Source organism: Hakea prostrata, chromosome 11, assembly GCF_041222555.1.
Source record: "Hakea prostrata isolate BN-2017 chromosome 11, UWA_Hpros_2, whole genome shotgun sequence".
Lineage (NCBI taxonomy): Eukaryota > Viridiplantae > Streptophyta > Magnoliopsida > Proteales > Proteaceae > Hakea > Hakea prostrata.
Window position 1 is genome coordinate 13,457,465 of NC_142610.1, and position 17,788 is coordinate 13,475,252.

Here is a 17,788-nt window from a genome sequence, read left to right on the forward strand (position 1 = left end):
ACCGTACCAAATTCAACAACAACAACAACAACAATAAGTCTTGTCCCAACTAAATGAGGTCGGCTACATGGATTCTTGGCCTCGAACAGAACTTGCCCTCCAATTAGTTATGTTCGAGGCCATGCTAGATACAATGCCTAAGCTATATATATTATTTCTCACCACTTCTCCTAAGGTTATCTTAGGTCTACCCCCTAGCTCTTCTAGTTCCTTCAATATGGATTATATCACTTCTCCGTACAGGAGCATTTATAGGTCTCCGTTGAATATGGCCGTGCCACCTCAAACGACTTTCTCTAAGCTTATCACTTATGGGAGCAACTCCCATACCAACTCTAATATGATCGTTTATTATCTCATCCATCTTAGCATTCTCATTTATGTTACACTGAGTTTATCTATATGATTATTTTTAACAGCCCAACACTCTGCATCGTACATCATAGCTGGTCGAACAATGGTCCTATCAAATTTTCCTTCAAACTTGAATGGAATATGCTGATCACATAAGACCCCGGACGCACCTTTCCACTTCATCCACCCTATTTTAACTCATCTTCTAAATCACCTCTTTTACTTATGATTGAACCTAGATACCTAAAACAATCACTTTGAGGAATATCTTTATCGTCAAGTATTACCACCTCATCATCTGCCCGATCATGACTAAAGTTACAAACTAAATATTTTGTCTTCGATCTACTAAGTTTAAAGCCTTTTGATTCTAAAGCTAATATCCATGATATAAATGTTATTTTATAATGAGAACACTTCACATTTACCCTATCTATAATTCCTTATTTCAGTTTTTCATTTCGTCCTTAACTCCTCTTTTTAGATTTATTTGCTTTGTCTCTCTTAACATCAAATTCTATCAATTGTTTGGTCGCAATTTCATTAGGATCTTAATGAGCTAATAACAAAAGTGGTATGGATTTGTTTGTACCAAAAGTGTACCACGCTAAATACCGTGTTTAAACCGTTTTTCTATACTGATTTAATATTGAAACTCATACCGAATTGTTTTTGCAAATATCGAAATCGTTCCGTTTAAACTCGATACGGTACGGTTATGGTTTTCGATATTCAAAGTTGGTACCGTACCGATTGACACCCTTAGCGCAAGCTAGCCCGGAATGAACCTGAGCTTCCAAAAAAATAAAAATAAAAATAAAGGTACTCTAATAACTTTTTCCTTTTAATTTCACATGAGATATCTTGATTATTTAACCATAGAAATAAATTGGGCTTCACTGACAACTACTAATTGTGACCCATATGCAATTTTGGGTGGATGAGTTTTTGGCCCATTTTAAGTAACTCAAACCCCCCTTCTGCATTACCAGAAAAAAAAAAAAAAAAACCCAAACAAACAAACCGAGCACTTGGTTTTCTTCGATATAGACTCACAGAGAATCCCGTGACACTTCGTGCGATATCCACAGAAAGCTTGTCAGTGACGTGATATCAATTAGCTTGTGGGGCCCATGTATAAAAAATTCAATAAAGCTGGGCCCACCCCATCAACCAAAAATAAACAATTAAAAGTATCCGGACGCAATATTCCAATCCTGAAAGGAAACGTAGTCCGACATGCGTCTTGTCATAAGGGCAGTAAGGGTATTTCACACCTCCACTTCTTTTAAGTCTTTTCATCTTTTGTAGTTATCGATATATAATCAGTCATCTGATCAGATATCCACACTTCACCAAAAAAAAAGATCAGATATCCACAAGCGAATTACGCGATGCCACGTGTAAAGGATAGAAAAGTACAAAATGGGGAACAAAGTCAACCAAAGACCAGGATCATTTATGCTATATTAGCTTTACCCCACAAAAAAAAAAGAAAAAAGAAATAAAAAATGAAAAAGACCTATTGATGGCGGCAGAAAGAGATCCTGGCCGTTCGATCTCTTATTATTGGAAAATATGATATTGGGGCGGCTGTCGGATATTTCTTTCTCCCCAAGAAAAGACGAGTAGACGCGTGCGTCCATGGACCGCCATCTTTACGGACGTTAATCGACGTCTATTAACGGCGTCAACACGCACCACTGTTCTTCATTTTCCCGAGACAGAGGGTTTCGACGTATCGAACGTAGAATTCCCCTTTCTCCGAAAATCAGCAAATTAACACTCTGAAAACCCATAATTTTGCTGGTAAAATCTCTTCTGATTTTATTGCGGGGTTTTGGATTTCAGGATTTCTATTTATCCAGCGTTATTTAATTCTAATTTTGGTTTTGGTTTTGGTTTTGGTTTCATTTCTAGTTTAGATTTCAATTTTTATTGATTCAAAAATTTACTTTTGGGAATATGGCGATTCAGAGTTCGGCTTGTTGATTTCTTTCTGTTTCATGTTTGATGTTACCTATGTGCTTCGATTTGTGACTATCTCCGACGGCGAAGAGCAGTAGACGGTAAGATCTTGTGTTGAAACTTGAAAGTATTGCCTGTCCGACGGCGTGAGTGCGGATCTGAGATTCTGGACGTGGAATTATCAGCATCTTAGAGGCTTCGAAGGATTTCCTTGTGAAATTAACTCAAAATTTGAAATTTCTTGGATCTGTGTGCGAGTACGGCTTTTCTCCTTTTTGCGGCTTCATAGTACAGATCTGTCAAGGAAAGCGATAAACAAGAGATATGAATTTCTATTCAACTGTTTTGATTCGTTTCTTTGGACAAGCCGAGTAACACTCTCTGACCGCTAAGACCAGGAGAAGGTAGAATCCCCTACTTGATTCCCGCTATTTCTCAGCAGCAACAGTTCTTCTGGTTTCTTTTCCCTGACCACGAATCGTGCTGATTTTGGTTTTATTTCTGGGGTTATTGCTTTTTGAAATCTACTCCGTTTTTCATTGTTATACACCTTTATACTTGGTTTGATTGACCAGATCTTCCTGTTAGCTGATAATCAGTTTTCTTCTCTTTGGGTGATCTTCTGTTTCAATATAATTTGTTTTCGTTCCTTTTCTTCTTGGGATTTTTTGTCCATCTGATAGGCTTTTATTTATGTGTTGTTTCATATAATTGATATTTCATCTGCACGCTGCTCATCTACTTGTTTTCTGATCTTGGTTCAGGTTTGGGTTATTATGTAAACATTGTTAGGTTTTACTAGGAGAGAGCTTATCTACTCGACATAGAATACTGACCTTATATAGGTGTTTTAAAACGCCAATTTGTAGGAGCTGTGACATTATTTCCCTAGGATAAGATGGCCGAAATTCATCGGTGAACCTAAGAATATTTGTTCAATAAAGTAGTATGTATACATGGAAGGATTTAGAGGATCTATTATAATGTGGAATTAGATCGTGCCTATATAAAAATATCGTTAAGGGGTTGTATGGCAATGATTCTATGCCAATTTTCCCAATTCGGCACAGAATGAACTTTTTATGCTTCTGTGCCGAATTGGGCACAAATTGGTATTGAAATCTTGTATGGTTGGGCACAAATGGGCACGTTTCTTTGGCAAAATGGGCACATAATCTTGTATGATATGTACAAAATCAGGGTACAAAATGGGCTTCGCTTGCAGAGAGAGGGCTTCGCTTGCACAGAGAGGGCTTCGGTTGCATATAAACGGTGAGAGTGAAGGCCACAGAGAGGTGAATCTTCGCTTGCTTAGGGATTTAGAGAGACGAGAGAGTCAAGAGAGGGTTGAGAGTAGATAGAGTCGAGAGAGACGTAGATGTGTTGTTTTAGGGCTTTTGAAAATACATGGGCAGATATGTTGTTTTAGCCAAGCTAAGGTTCTTGCTGTGGTTGACAGCCTACAAACTCTATCTTCGTTCAATCTAGTGCTTCACAAGGCTCCCCCATCTATTTATCTGCCATCCTACGCTTTATCCCCCCTTCCCATCACTTATTGGTTATTATTATTATTATTATTTTAATATTTTTGAATTTTCTCAAATTTTTAGGCTTTGGAAGACTTTTAAATTTCAAGGTCAGATCTACACCGACTTTAATAACAAATATGTCCCAAACTTTGCACATATGATCATCACCAACCCTAGTGACCTTCAATCATAGTTTGATTAACCAATCTCAATCTCAAGTTACCTAAAAATGAGAAACCCCATATCATTCCTTATCCTCTTTTGTTTTAGTAAAGTTATTTATTCATCAAAAAAAGAAATCCCATGTCTCCAATTTAAGTATTCAAATCCTGCCAAACTTGGAGGATCTAGTCCCATATCATTACCTCCATTCCTTCCAAGTTTGAGCCCACTTGACACCTATAGGGCTTTTATCCTTTGAGATTTCATCCCATATCACCTCATACCAAGAGGCCTCCCATTTGCTATTGACATCAATCCAGATCATCCCATTTTTTCTCTTTATTTCTTAATACATAATCTTTTCCATCTCAGTTCCATCACTAACCTAATTAAACCTTCAACACATGGATCCTTTAGTGATAACCCCATAAGAATCATATCATTACTGGTTGATTGTCTACAATCCAGGACTACAACACATTCCTTTTCCGTTCCCTCAACCCATCAGCGATGGGTCCCATCCCTCTAAGTTTCCTACCCTTTTTCTTTGGCAAACAAATGAATGTGACACTTGTTAGGAGACTTATGGTTGATTGAGGAATCTCAAACAACAGTTAGGCCTGGAAATCCAGATTTTAAAATTTGGCAAAGGAAAATAAAGGTTTGAAAATTAGGGTGTCAAAGGAAAAGATATAAATTCAATAGAAAGAAAGTTAAGAAGGTAGTAGGGAAAGTAAATGCTATAGAATTTGGGGATCTGTATAACAAGTTGGGCATGGGGGGGGGGGGAGGGGAGCAAGCTATCTGTAAACTAGCCCAACTGAAGGAAAGGAAGAGAAGAGATTGCTATCTATAAAATGAAAGGTTATATTAGCAAATTATAAAGGAATTGACCTCATTGGTTATTCCATGCAATTATGGAATAATGTAATTGAAGCTTGTCTGAGACATGGAATTCTTATTTTAGATATCAATGTGGTTTTATGCCAAGTAGATCTACCATGAAAACTGGAATATTGATACTGTTACAGTGACTAACTGACTACCATAATTAGTATTCCCAATAATAGTTGTATTAAACCAAGTTTCAGCTCTGAGCCCCTCTTTGTTTGCACTAATCATGGATTTGTTGACTGGAGACATTCAAGATCAGATCATGATGCTGGTGCATAGTGATGGATCCATGTGAATCCATCTGAGAATCCAGACCAGTCGAACCTGGTCCCATCCCAACCTTGTTCTGGTTTTGTAAGATACTTATGATTTGTTTTATTGGGAAAATATTCAAAATACATAATTGTTATTCTGGGCAGCTATTAGTCATGTGGGGTAATTTCCCAGATGGTCAGATTTTAAAAAAGATTTACTCAATAAGATATTTTTGAAAAAGTTTTACTCAAATGGATTCTATTTTTTAAAAATAAACTTACCAAATCCCAAATTTTGTGATAATTTTTCCCGCCCAACGAATTTTCTCCAATGAATTACCCAAAATAAGAAAGAGGAATTATAGACGGATTTTCAAGAGTACATTATTAAAAAAAATGCTAGTAACCTACTAAAGACTCAATGTGAGAGATTGTATACCTATTTTTTAGGAATTGAATTATGGATTTTTTTTTAAAAGGTAGAAAAATATAACTAAATATAATATGACATAGTTTTGAGGGTAATTTGGGTAGTTCATAACAGAAAATTAATTGGGCGGGAAAAATTATCACAAAATTTGGGATTTGGTAATTATTTTTAAACATAGAATCCATTTGAGTAAAAGTTGTAAAGAAACATCTTATTGAGTAAATCTTTTTTAAAATCTGACCATCTGGAAAAATTTTCCTTTCCAATTCAAGTTTATTGAGTTTATGTTTTGGATAGCTACATGTCTAATCCATGATTGAGGCAGATGGAGAAGGTGAATCAGAACTTTGATTGTTTCTGCATTACTTGTCGCCCCAGAATGACCTTTTAGTTCTTACTCTTTACAGTCCTGCCACTCACCACCTTCAGCAACTTCTAGTTAGTTAATTATGGAAATGCCATATTTGTTGCAGCCGAGCCATCTAGTATTTGGTGGGCCCGTGGTGAACCCAATAAGGGTTAACTTGGGTTTGCAGTTTGCACCAGATACTTTTCTGTGTCCTTATTGTTGTTGCAACAAAATAACCCTTCGGTTCTGTCCTTTGGGGTCTTGCTACAGGTCTTGCTATTGGCTTGTTCTGTTAACTTCAATATCAGTACAGAACTGCCATTGTTTCTTGCTTTTGAGTTATCTTGTATTTGTTCCCACAGTAACAGCATAAGATTATTTGAATCGGGGTTTGCACCGGATACCTTTGTTTATGCTTTTTGTTGACAATGTTTTCTTAGTGGATGAAACAAATGCTGGAATAAAAGCAAAGTTGAATTATGGAGATCATTCTTGGTAATGAAGGGTTGTAAGATAAGTAGAACAAAAAATAGCCTATATGATGTGCAACTTTAATAACAATTGGACTGAGAGTGGGGTGGTGAAAATCGATAATGGAGAGTTACCAAAAAGCAATAACTTTAGTTAGCTGTTCAATAAAAAGTTTGGGGGCCATAGTTGACACTTACTGATGGGCAAATAATTAGTTCTAAATTTTATTACCCGTCTATTATTTTGGTTGAGGTTTTTAGCTGTTATTCTGTTGCTTTTTATTCGTTTAGACTTGCTGCTGCTGAGGGGTGTGGTATCATCCTGTTTACTTGGTATCTAAGAGCTAGCTGTGGAGACCTAGTCAACCATTTGATTCAGCTCTTTGGCCATGGACTTTACTGTACCTGATTGATGGGCAAATAATTTGTTCTAATTTTTTGTACCTGTCAATTATTTTGGTTGAGTTTTGTAGCTGTAATTCTGTTGCTTGTTATTTGGTTAGAGTTGCTGCTGATGAGAGGTGTGGTATCATCCTGTTTACTTGGTATCTAAGATCTAGCTGTGCAGACCTTGTCAACCATTTGATTCAGCTCTTTGGCCATGGATTTTATTGTACCTGATTGAGCCCATGGTAGTTTTGATACTGTACTTCATTGATAAGTTATGTGCCATCATGCATTTGTTCTTTTATAGGACATGGAATCAATGATTCTAGCAGCATATAATACTCAATTTGTTACTGTATGTACTTCAATGATCAACACTGTTTTGGAAATTTTGTGTAGCTTTCATTGAACTAAAACTGTTCTTTTACTTAAGTAAATACATGTTTTGCACTTTCTTTTTAGACCCACTGTTCTTTTACAGTAAATACATGTTTTACATTTTCTTTTTAGACCAATATCATGCTGTCTTGCTTTCAATGTTTATACAGAAGCACACAATCTTTGCTTCATTATTTTGGTTTTAATTTTCTTTCCAGTTTTTTTCTAGGTTATATTATGACTTATTTTTATTAACCATTCTTGAATAGATATATGGAGCTAGTGGTTTATTTAATTGACTTGGTTAATCTTACTGTTTGGACTGCTTGTTGCCAGGGCAAAGTTCTTAACTTGTCAATGGATTACCATCGAGTTCAAATGAGCACATTGTTCGAACATGTCTATTGGACTGCTGGGCATAGAGTATCGAGGTATATATGACACTATGATGGTTACAATTTTTTCCTTGTGCCATGCCAGTTAACTTATTTTAACCCAGTAATTTCAATCTATGTAACGGTACCTTAACAGCAACCGCTGTTTGAATTTAAAAGTACTCCAAAACTGGGTCTCAACTGTGTGAAGATAACTTTATTGTATGGTGTGCATTTGGTAAACATCTAATTGAGATTATTATTGTTATTGCTTAAGTTTGAAAACTCTACTATTATCAGAGCATTGTATTGCTTTTACAACCTGCTTTATGGTGTTACATGGGGGTTTTCAGGAACAAAAGCTTATGTCCGTGATAAATTTAGACTCAAAATTAGAGAAGTGGTCCAACTTACACTGTGGCCGTCTTGTACTTCAACTTTCCCCTGCTTCCTATTTTAATTTTGTTGTTTTGATCTGCAACTTTGAATCAAAATTTGAGCCATTTTTCGCATAATTTTTTTGTTTAAATTTTACTTCTAGATTTGGGATCATTTATCAAGAGGGACCAGCCAACCATGGATTGCTGTATCGCAGATGAGGAAGCTTGGAAAAAAATCCTGATGCATACTATATTATTGTTATGATTTATTGGTATTCATTTATATGCTCTCTCTTCTTTGAAGAAGCATTACTTGGGGGAAAAACTAAGGAGGTACTCTTGAAGGTGTAAATGACTGCTGTTTACGGGTCTTCATCGGTGATCCAACGGTTAATTACTAAATCTGATCAATTGAATGCTGTAATTGCATTTGTTTCTTTTGGTTGTCCACATAGTAAAATTTCATTCACAAAATGTCAATTTCGTCTTTGGTAGGTGGTTTGTAGCCTTTCATTTGCCAACTAGCTTACTGACATAGTTAACGAAGTAGAAGTTATTCCAAATTTCTAGTGGTGGATATGAATACTGGTGGCTTACTGACTTTTGCATGTACTCCATTGTTTGCTTACAGTTAAAGTAAACTTTCATATGTATGCTACATGAGACGACGTTGTAGACTAATATTTCTTTTGGATGAATGTTATGGACTAATAATATTGACAGAGTTATAGACTTAGAAGATTGTCGTTTGGTTATCAGATTGTCTACTTTTCTAGAGAATTGCGAGTTAACTTCCTCAGTAAGGTTCCTTTGTTGCTTACTCATCTGCTTGTTTACTCTTGCAGGGGTTCTGAGTCATCCTCCTCATTATGGTTTCTTTGAGATTATACCAAAAACTGTTGTAAATATTTGTTATCTTTGGAGTTTTTTGAGTTAAAACATTTGTTGATAGGGATTGATACTGTAGATAAAAATGGAAGCAAAGAACGGAAAGGTATTGGATGATAGGCGTAGAATTGGGGTTCAGCTGAAGAGAAAATTGGCATCTCAGCGTGCAGCAAATTTGACTAGAGCTACTCATACAGTGGTGCTACGGCATGCTGCCGTTGATTCTCTATCTGCCAAGCTTTGCAAGAGGTTGAAGTCAAATGGATGCAAGAGTGAATCTGAAACTTGTTTTAACAAACTTGCAGTTAAAAAATATTTAAATTTTATGAAGAGTGGGTTGCCACAGCGTATGATGTTTCACTACAATGGTGACTGGGTTGATTTTCCTGAGGAATTTCTTGAGTTGGTTAAGAAAGATTTTCAGGAAAAGAAGATGGTCATTGAAATTGACTTCAATGGTCATCGTTCATTGCTATATTTTTTGGAAATGGTTCAAGTTGATCTCGAAACGGAGTCACAACGGCCGATTGCTTGGATTGATGAAAAAGGTGTCTGTTTCTTTCCGGTGGCATGTTCTGAACACCTAGAACATGATAAATGTTCTCTACCTGAACCGAGGAAAAAACGATCACATGTGCATTTGGAGCCAGAAGCGACCCATGGAATCAAGTTGCAACTAGAGATTGAACTAACTGGTGCCAGTAATATGACATCAGAAGAGTGCAGTGAGGAATCCTATCCTCGTGTTAAGCGGGTTAAAGTTGAAGAAAAACCTTTGAGTAACCACCTTGAAGAACATGACAGCACCAATGCCAAATTGGATGCAAAGATTGTGGAAACTATTGGGGAGAATAGACATTCGAGTGAAAACTTTCCTTCTAAGAAACCTATATTTGAAGAGTTGACCAATGATGATGTGCTCACCATGTTCCTTTCGGGTATGGGCCCATCAATGGGTGAAAAGGACATACAAGAGATATACCGTTGCTCAAGTAATTTGCTGCAAGCTAGATTGGAGCTTTTCGAGAAGCAAGTGGAAATTACAACAAAGTATCGGGGTGATGCATGTGTAAGATATGCATGGCTTGGTCTGTCCAAAGAAGCAATCTCTAGAATGATGGTACATGGGCTTGGTTTAAATGACCTTCCTAATGCTAAGCCCATGCTGGGTGTTGGCATTCATCTCTCACCAGTAAACTGCTCCCATATTAGGTATGTACTTCCACTTGCTTCTTATTCAAGTTCATCCTGAGTTGCATTGCATTGCTGTCAAACTTTGGGGCAATCTATATGATTGGTTTAGTATATATGGTCATCATTTCAATTTCACGTTACATCAGGAGCTTTCTGTGTAATTGGTTTAGTAGAAATGGTGTGACTGCGGTTTAAATTGGTGCTGCCATTGATTTTGCATGTATTCTATGATCCAAGTACTTCCCAGGGTCAGAATATCAATTAAATTAAAATTCTTCTTTTTAGAATTCTCTTTTAAATCTCTTACCCAATGGTTACATTTGTTGGACAAAATGCCTTGGGAGATTGGCCACCTAATTGTGTTGTTTTTCTGGTTGTGACACTGAATTTGGATGTTACTGAATTTTGATGCCTACATGGCACTAGCATGTCAAGGGCCAAAGACAGTTGGAAGATTCTCTGAAGATTTGTTTCTTAAGTATCATATTTACAATCATGTAACTATTATTCTTTGTGTACTTTTGCTTCAAATGGATTTCTGTATAAGTATCACTTTCTGTTTTCTGTACAGTGCAAGTCATTGTGATGTTGACGAAAATGGAGGACGGCATATGGTGTTGTGTCGTGTAATTATGGGAAGTATGGAACTTGTTCAACCTGGATCTGAACAGTTTCATCCAAGTAGCGAAAACTTTGACACTGGGGTAGATGATCTTCAAAATCCAAGGCGTTATATAGTATGGAACATGAATATGAATACGCACATTTATCCAGAATATGTCGTCAGTTATAGGATGCCATCCATTACCAAAGGTGATTCTCCCTCCCCCCCCCCCCCCCCCCCCCCCCACCCCCAAATTTCAGTTTTATTGATGATGGATACAATCAGCCCCCATGGAGCAGAGCAAAATATTTGACCCCAAAATTATGTCCACGCTCGTAACACAATCTGGAATGATCATTTATCATGATGTAATGGAAAATTCCTTGAGCTATGGCCTGCCAGCACACATTAACCATCAATCTAAATGTGAGGCTCGGATGGGTGATTTTTAATTTATAGTTGGGAAGTAGGGAATGCTTTTCAACTTGGTTTTTTATGTGGGCTAAACTCTCTCCAGGAGTTGCTGCACAAATATAGTTTGTTTGTGTTGGTGAGTTGGTGGGCCATGTACACTTAACTGGGTGCAAGAAATGTTTTCCTTTTTTGGTTTTCCCCAATTAAGAGTTTGGGTTGTTAAATGATCACAAATGTTTTGTTTATAGTTTTAGTAGTTCTGTAGCTTTATACCTCAAAGCATATTTTAGTTGCAGATGTAGTATTTGTTTGTTTTCCTTCAGGTTATTTAGTTGGGAATGAAAGCAAAGTTGATGTTTCTGGAGTCTCAGATTTAACTTGCAGTAAAGGTCAGCTACAACCAGATTCTTGTCTAGTAGAGTCGGTAAGCCTCTATATCTTTTTCCTTCTCTTTTTCTCTCTCTCTGTCTGTCTGTCTCTAAAGTCTCAACTGATGAAATTTTAATCGTTTAGTAGAGGAGCTTGTGAATATTCATGGGTCAGGCCAACCACATGATCCCTTGTACCCTTCCATCCGTGGATCAAGTTTCACTGTCTGTGGTCTATGTACGTGGCTTGTTGAGACTGCGGTATAAAAATGTGTGATGGTTTTACTTGTTAAACAGAGGTGCCTTCTTGACTGGGATGTATGTTATATCTTCTTTCAGAAACTGAAGTTGTACTGGTTTTTGTTGGGCAAGGAGATAATCATGGAGCCAATAGCGATGATGCATGGGGTTTTTTAACTTGGTTTTTTAAGTTGGTTATACCCCAGTCTGGTGCGATTTATTGGATCAGCCTGGGTTTACTTTTTTTGCTTAATGTGCTGAGTTTTCTTTGGGTCAAGCTGGCATGGGCCTATAACTATTATCCCATGCATGGTTGGTTTTATTAGATATGGTTTTGACGTGATATTTGGATATTTTAGCATTAGGTTTCTTAGTCATGGGATTTATGAATTACTATGTACCACCTGTCCCTACCCTTTCCTGCCAGTCTTTGCTACAGGCAACAAAAGTCTAATTAACGGCTTTATCTGCATCTTTTTCGCACTACCGTACCAAAGCAACAAGATCAGCTCTTACTGTTCACTTTCAGTCTTGGTCTTCTCTTTTTCTGAGAGGATGGAGCATTTAATGCCACCAAAGCAAGGTCTGAAGATTGGAGCTGCCCATAGGTTCTGGGAAGTTATTGCTGCTGGTTAGCCATTGGAAGTGCTGATGCTTTGACAATGGGACTGAGGGGGGTTTAAAAGCAGTAATTGAGAAAAGTGGTTTTTGAGAGAGAACTGCTTTTTGTTGTTCAGTCGTCAGAATTTCTGAGGCTATGTAAGTTGGGAGACAGGCATCAAACAGATACGTTTTATAAAATAAATAATGTGTTTATGGCTTCTTCAACTTAGCCTGTGAGGTTACTTGGTTACTCAAACCTTGGTGTGCTATGGAATAATAGCTGCTAAAGATATAATTCACTAAATAAGGTTCTGAAGGGTTTACTGCAATTGGTTATATGGTCATTAGGAAAACTGAGGCTGTGCCTGTTGGACTACACTGATGCAAAAGGAGTAATTGGAAAGATAAGGTCGTTGGATTCCTCAATTTAGCCCTTCAAGCCCCATAAACTGAAGACACTTTCGTAATGAGTGCAACTGGAAAATGGAAATACTGGAAGCATGGAGTCCCAGCAGACAACTTCTGCTTGCCAGTAGCACTACTTTATCTTCAAGGCGAATTCAGTAGGTCATAATGTTGATTTTCTCTTCCACTTAACCAATGTTGTGAAGAGGTTAGTGCTATACCTGTTCCCCTGGGCAACCTCAGCTATTATTAATTTTAATTTCGAACTTGGTCTTGTATTTTTGTGGACAATTTCTTATAGTGTGGCGCCATGGCATACCTAAGGTAGTGTCTAATCAAGTTTTCTGGTGCTCTGTGATGTGAACTGTCCAGTCTCATTTGTACGTACTGTGAATTGAATGATTTGGATTGTCTGATCAGATCGATACTGAGCTAGAAACGTTTTGCATTATTCTCTGGTAGTGTTCCTGATGCCATGTCATCTTCTGCATTTAGTTGATTGCTAGCCAAATAATTTCTCCTTTGGTGTCATAATTGTTCGAGTATTTACTCAAAGTTTGCTTTATAATATGTAGGTTTAGGTATCGCTTTGGGTACGAGTACATGTTTAGGAACTAGATGCCCACCTGCACCTTTCAGCTAAGCATATGGGGTTTCGTATCTTTAAAATCGTTTTGGGTGTGTTAGTCGTGCATCCCATACCCACCTAAATTATTGTTGTGTTATTTTAACAAATTTATTCATGGGGTACATGCGTATCCATTAAACTATGCATGTTCCACAAACCCTTTCCACCCCCACCTACCAGAAACCTCCTCTCCTTCTCTCACCCCTACCTCTCCACCCTTTAAAAGAAAAGATAAAAGGTAAAAATGTTTAAAATTTCCCCCTTTTTAACAACACTTCTTTTCTAGGTGGGAGATCGTCACTCATGCCCAGGCTTGGTAAAGAGATGTCAAACTGAAAACCTCCCTACTCATTCAGATTTTCCAAGAGCTCCTAAATCTCCATGGATGCCTTTCCCGATGCTGTTTGCGGCTATCTCAGAAAAAGTGCCTGCTAAAGATATGAAATTGGTCAATATATACTATGAACAATTTCGGGTATGTACCAATCATATTCCTCATTTTTCTGTTGTTCTGCCAAGGGGTTTTCTGATATTTATGCTTCTTTGTTGAATGAAACTCTCATCAGTGCAAATCGATCAGTCGAGATGATTTTGTTAAAAAGTTGAGATCTATAATTGGGGACGCACTGCTGAGATCAACGATAACGGGCTTGCAATGCAAGGTATGGTTCATCTTTCTTAATTAATATTAGTGTTGCTTATGCTGATGGTTTAAGAGCTGACTTTCTTGGCTCTTTGGTTATTCTGCATTTTCCCCCCACCTGTGCTTGTTACCATAGGCTTCATTAATATGAACAATATAGCTGGTAAATGTTGCAGCATTTGGATAGTTTACTTAAGCTTGTTTGTTTTCAAACTGTATGGCCCATCACCTAGTAGATTTTCTTCCATGCATTTTAGGATGTGATAGCAGTGCAAAAATCCCGTTCAATAACAGTAAGATATTCTGAAAGCCAGTTGAATCATTTGGTTCATATTTATGATGTTATCTGAAGTTAACTAAGGTCACCCTGCTAAATGTGTTGGTTGCATGAATTTTTTTATGCCACCAAACTCTAGTTGAGGATTTTCTCTTAGCTGTCCAAATCATGATCAGAGATTGAGATTAACAGGCCCAGTTTGAGTTTTGTACGCCTGGTATTAAGGGTGTCGAGTGGTACGGTTTTGGTATTATGGTACGGTATGAAAAATACCTATCCAATACTGTTACTGTTACTGTATTGTATCTCATAAGATCTAAGTATATGGTATTAAATGGTAATAAAACGGTTTAATTACTATTTGGTGCAAATGAACCGTGTATATGGTATGGTTTCACTGTATATTGACAATTTTGAACCGGGAAACTTTTCCACCGCACCCAGTACAGTTTTCAAAAGTTTTACCATGCCGTTTTGGGAACAGCTCGGTATGGTATTGTTTTATATGGCAAGTTTGAGTTTCTCGATTCCAAATTGACACATTTACCTCGTTCCCTTTGCTTTATTTGGTACATGTTTTAGTACTTACCTTTTGGTCTCATAACTTTTCTCCTTGGTTGGATTTGTAGTTGGCGGCTTCAAAGCAGGAGGCTGATGCGGAGTCACAAAACTAGGCTCAAGAAGCTTGATGCTCTACAATTTGGTGGTAGTGGTGGTGGTGGTGCTGCAACAAATGTTGGGAATGTGTCGACATGTCAATGTGAAATGTGAATAACAGCCATGAAATTAGTGCTTGATTTTGGATGTGGTCAATCAAATTTTTTCCTCCCCTTATATAAACTAGAGTATCTTCTGTTACATGACTTGGTGCTTTTGCTAATAGCTATAATTAGTGTTGCTGACTCTTAATAGGAATGTCTATTAATAGGACTTATTATAATTCTATTTGGAATGCAAGTGTGTATTTGACATGAAGTATCCTTTGCTAAATTAAATCCAAGATCTTGTAGGTTAGAATCTGCAGGACAGAATTCTCGAAATTGGGTTTTTGTCATGTTGTTTTATCTCTGGCAGTCTTTTTTCAAAATTATTGAATTCTGCACTAGCTTTTTCTTTTTAGCTTCTCTTTTCTGGGTGTCATTGTATTTGAGCATGTACCCAGGTTGTAACTTTTGCTGGTCCAGTAATAGTTATGTGACCCAACTTTGTGAATGTTGAGATTGCACCTGTCTGTAATTTACTGTAGGTTCTTGATAATGCAGGGAATGGAATTAATACGATTGCTTTTTCTGTGTTGTTTCTGCTTGTTTTCTTATACAAGTTTGGGATCCTGGAGATGCAATCACCCAAGGCTCCTTGTAAGTAATCCACTAACTATGATTTACCTCTTCGATGCATTCATTGTTGTTTAATGTTGGATCTACCTGAACAAAATTGCGTCACCATTATGAATCAACCCATCAAGTATAGTTGTACAGTACTGGCGATCAGAAAGAGATCAATGATAGGCTTTGGACTTGAGCTTTTATTTTCATTACTTGTCTCACAAAACAGGTCATTTGGGGTCATGATAATTAAGAGCAATTTTGATTAATCCACAATTGAGATTAATTAATCCACTAGCTTTTTGTTATTATTGGAAGAAGGCCAAGATTTAAAAAAAGGGAGTAGGACTTGGTGGAAAGAGGAGGTGAGTTCATCAAGATTGAAATTTTAGGCTGGCAACCTAACCTAAAGACTCACTTATGGAAAGATACCTAATTAGTTGAACTTGAAGCCTCGAGGTAGTTAATAAAATCTTTGTTTTTCTTTACCCAAAAAATGAAAGGTATAACCTCCAAGTTCTCACTTCTGATTTTGTCTTACAAAAACCATCATAGATCTTGCATGTTGACTATTGGTTGAATTGAATTCAGAAAAAAAAAGTTAACTTAGGTATTAATTTACCTTCAGGTCAAATAAAAAATTTGTTGGAACTCCATTTCTCACCCTATATTAAACCTTTAGCTTGAGAATAGGGTGTCAGCAACAACAATGCAAAAAGTTATATACAAGATAAGATTTATATGCTTCATTCAAAAGGCTATGTTTACAATAACAAAAATATCTATTGTTGGCAAGGCCAAACAAAAAAATGCATAAAGTATATACAAGATAAGATTTGCATGGGTCATCAATGGCTATGTTTACAATTAAGCAAAAATATTTGTTCTTGGTTTGGCCAAAAAATATAAAAATAAAGAATTTCATGGGATAAGATTTTTGTGATCCAAAATCAAACATTTTGGAGAATTTGAAATTGTAAATAATTTCCATTCCAACTTACTGATGACAGACATCGAATAATGATGACTTATTCCGAAGAGAGAACACTCTTCTGCCCCTTTTTTTCAGGTTTCCACCTTATATTCAAGCCCCGAGCCCCATGTGCCCGCTGCTGGCTGTCACGTGCCCATGTGGGTCAGCTACTCAATCTGACAATCTCAAATGATTGCATGGGGCTCACAAAACAAAATCCGGATCTTCACCCTATCGGGGTAGCACAGAGTGCTCCGCGACGGTTCCTGACCACACAAACAGTGGGGCCCACGGATGAAATAAAATTTTTATTTTTTTTTTATTTTTTTCCAAAAAGTGTTTTCCACCTGGGCCCCACTGTTTTGTGTGGTCATGAACCCGTTGGGGAGCTGATCCGGACTCCACAAAACACCCATACTTCCACGTGGCACGCGGTCATTGTTTCTTACCCGTAAGTCCGTAACCCTTCTCTTTTCGAAATTGCTCCCGAGTCCCCCAGAGTTTGGATCAGCACCTCGTCTGGGGAGCACAGAGTGGTCGGGAACCCGTCGGGGCCCCACTGTTTTGTGTGGTCGGGAACTCGTCGGGGAGCACTCTGTGCTACCCTGACTGGGTGAGGATTTGGATTCCTAATGTAGATGGCTTTGGTTTTCATCTATAATATCTTGATGTTTCTAATGTATTTTTCACCAAAAAAGAAGAAGAAGAAACTAATGGAAATGGATAGCTCATCATTACTTCAGTATTGTTTTTTGAAAAATTAAAACTAAAATTTTACCATATCAGCCTAGATTTTTCACACAGAAAATATTATTTTTTTGCCCATTTGGTTTTAAAGTGAATGGATTCAAATTCATCTCCTAAGTTGGTAAATTCAAATATACCTTTAATCATTCAAATAAATAAAATAAAAAATATATTTTTATCATTAAAAAGAAAACTTAAAATATAAATTAATATATTAAAATAAATAAATGTAGTAGAATAATTAGAACAATGATCTGGGGAGGAGATATGTATTAGTTTCATGAATTTTATTCTCCCATACAATAACATGCAAAGTGATTTTTTTTAATCAAACATACATACATGTGTTTATGTTACCTACCACATTTTATTGCCTCTTCGATGCATTGTATTTCGATCTTGGACCTACCTGAACAAAATTGCCTCACCATTATGAAAATTGAGAGTTTGTTGACTATTTCATAAGATGAATTGAGAATTGAAATAGACATCATACATATATATGATGCTTGTTGCAACACGTTGTTGATGACCATCAATCATGTTTCTT

At 37.0% G+C, this 17,788-nt stretch overlaps 1 protein-coding gene across 2 annotated transcripts; it reads left to right on the top strand.

Annotated features, from left to right (window-relative positions):
* The first annotated feature begins 1,974 nt into the window (after positions 1 to 1,974).
* Positions 1,975 to 15,168, top strand: LOC149000193 (inactive poly [ADP-ribose] polymerase RCD1-like). 2 transcript variants are annotated; one of them, XM_089139292.1, is made up of 9 exons: positions 1,977 to 2,163; positions 2,418 to 2,726; positions 7,512 to 7,606; positions 8,775 to 10,029; positions 10,583 to 10,824; positions 11,353 to 11,453; positions 13,560 to 13,748; positions 13,840 to 13,935; positions 14,823 to 15,168. In XM_089139292.1, the coding sequence occupies exons 4-9, from the start codon at positions 8,903 to 8,905 to the stop codon at positions 14,865 to 14,867; spliced, it is 1,800 nt and encodes a 599-aa protein (XP_088995418.1). In that variant the 5' UTR covers positions 1,977 to 2,163; positions 2,418 to 2,726; positions 7,512 to 7,606; positions 8,775 to 8,902; the 3' UTR covers positions 14,868 to 15,168. The 2 variants fall into 2 exon arrangements, 1 of the variants encoding a protein (XP_088995418.1); XR_016170658.1 differs by lacking the exons at positions 13,840 to 13,935; positions 14,823 to 15,168 and adding an exon at positions 12,589 to 12,853 and having other exon boundaries at positions 1,975 to 2,163; positions 13,560 to 13,648.
* Positions 15,169 to 17,788: the final 2,620 nt, after the last annotated feature.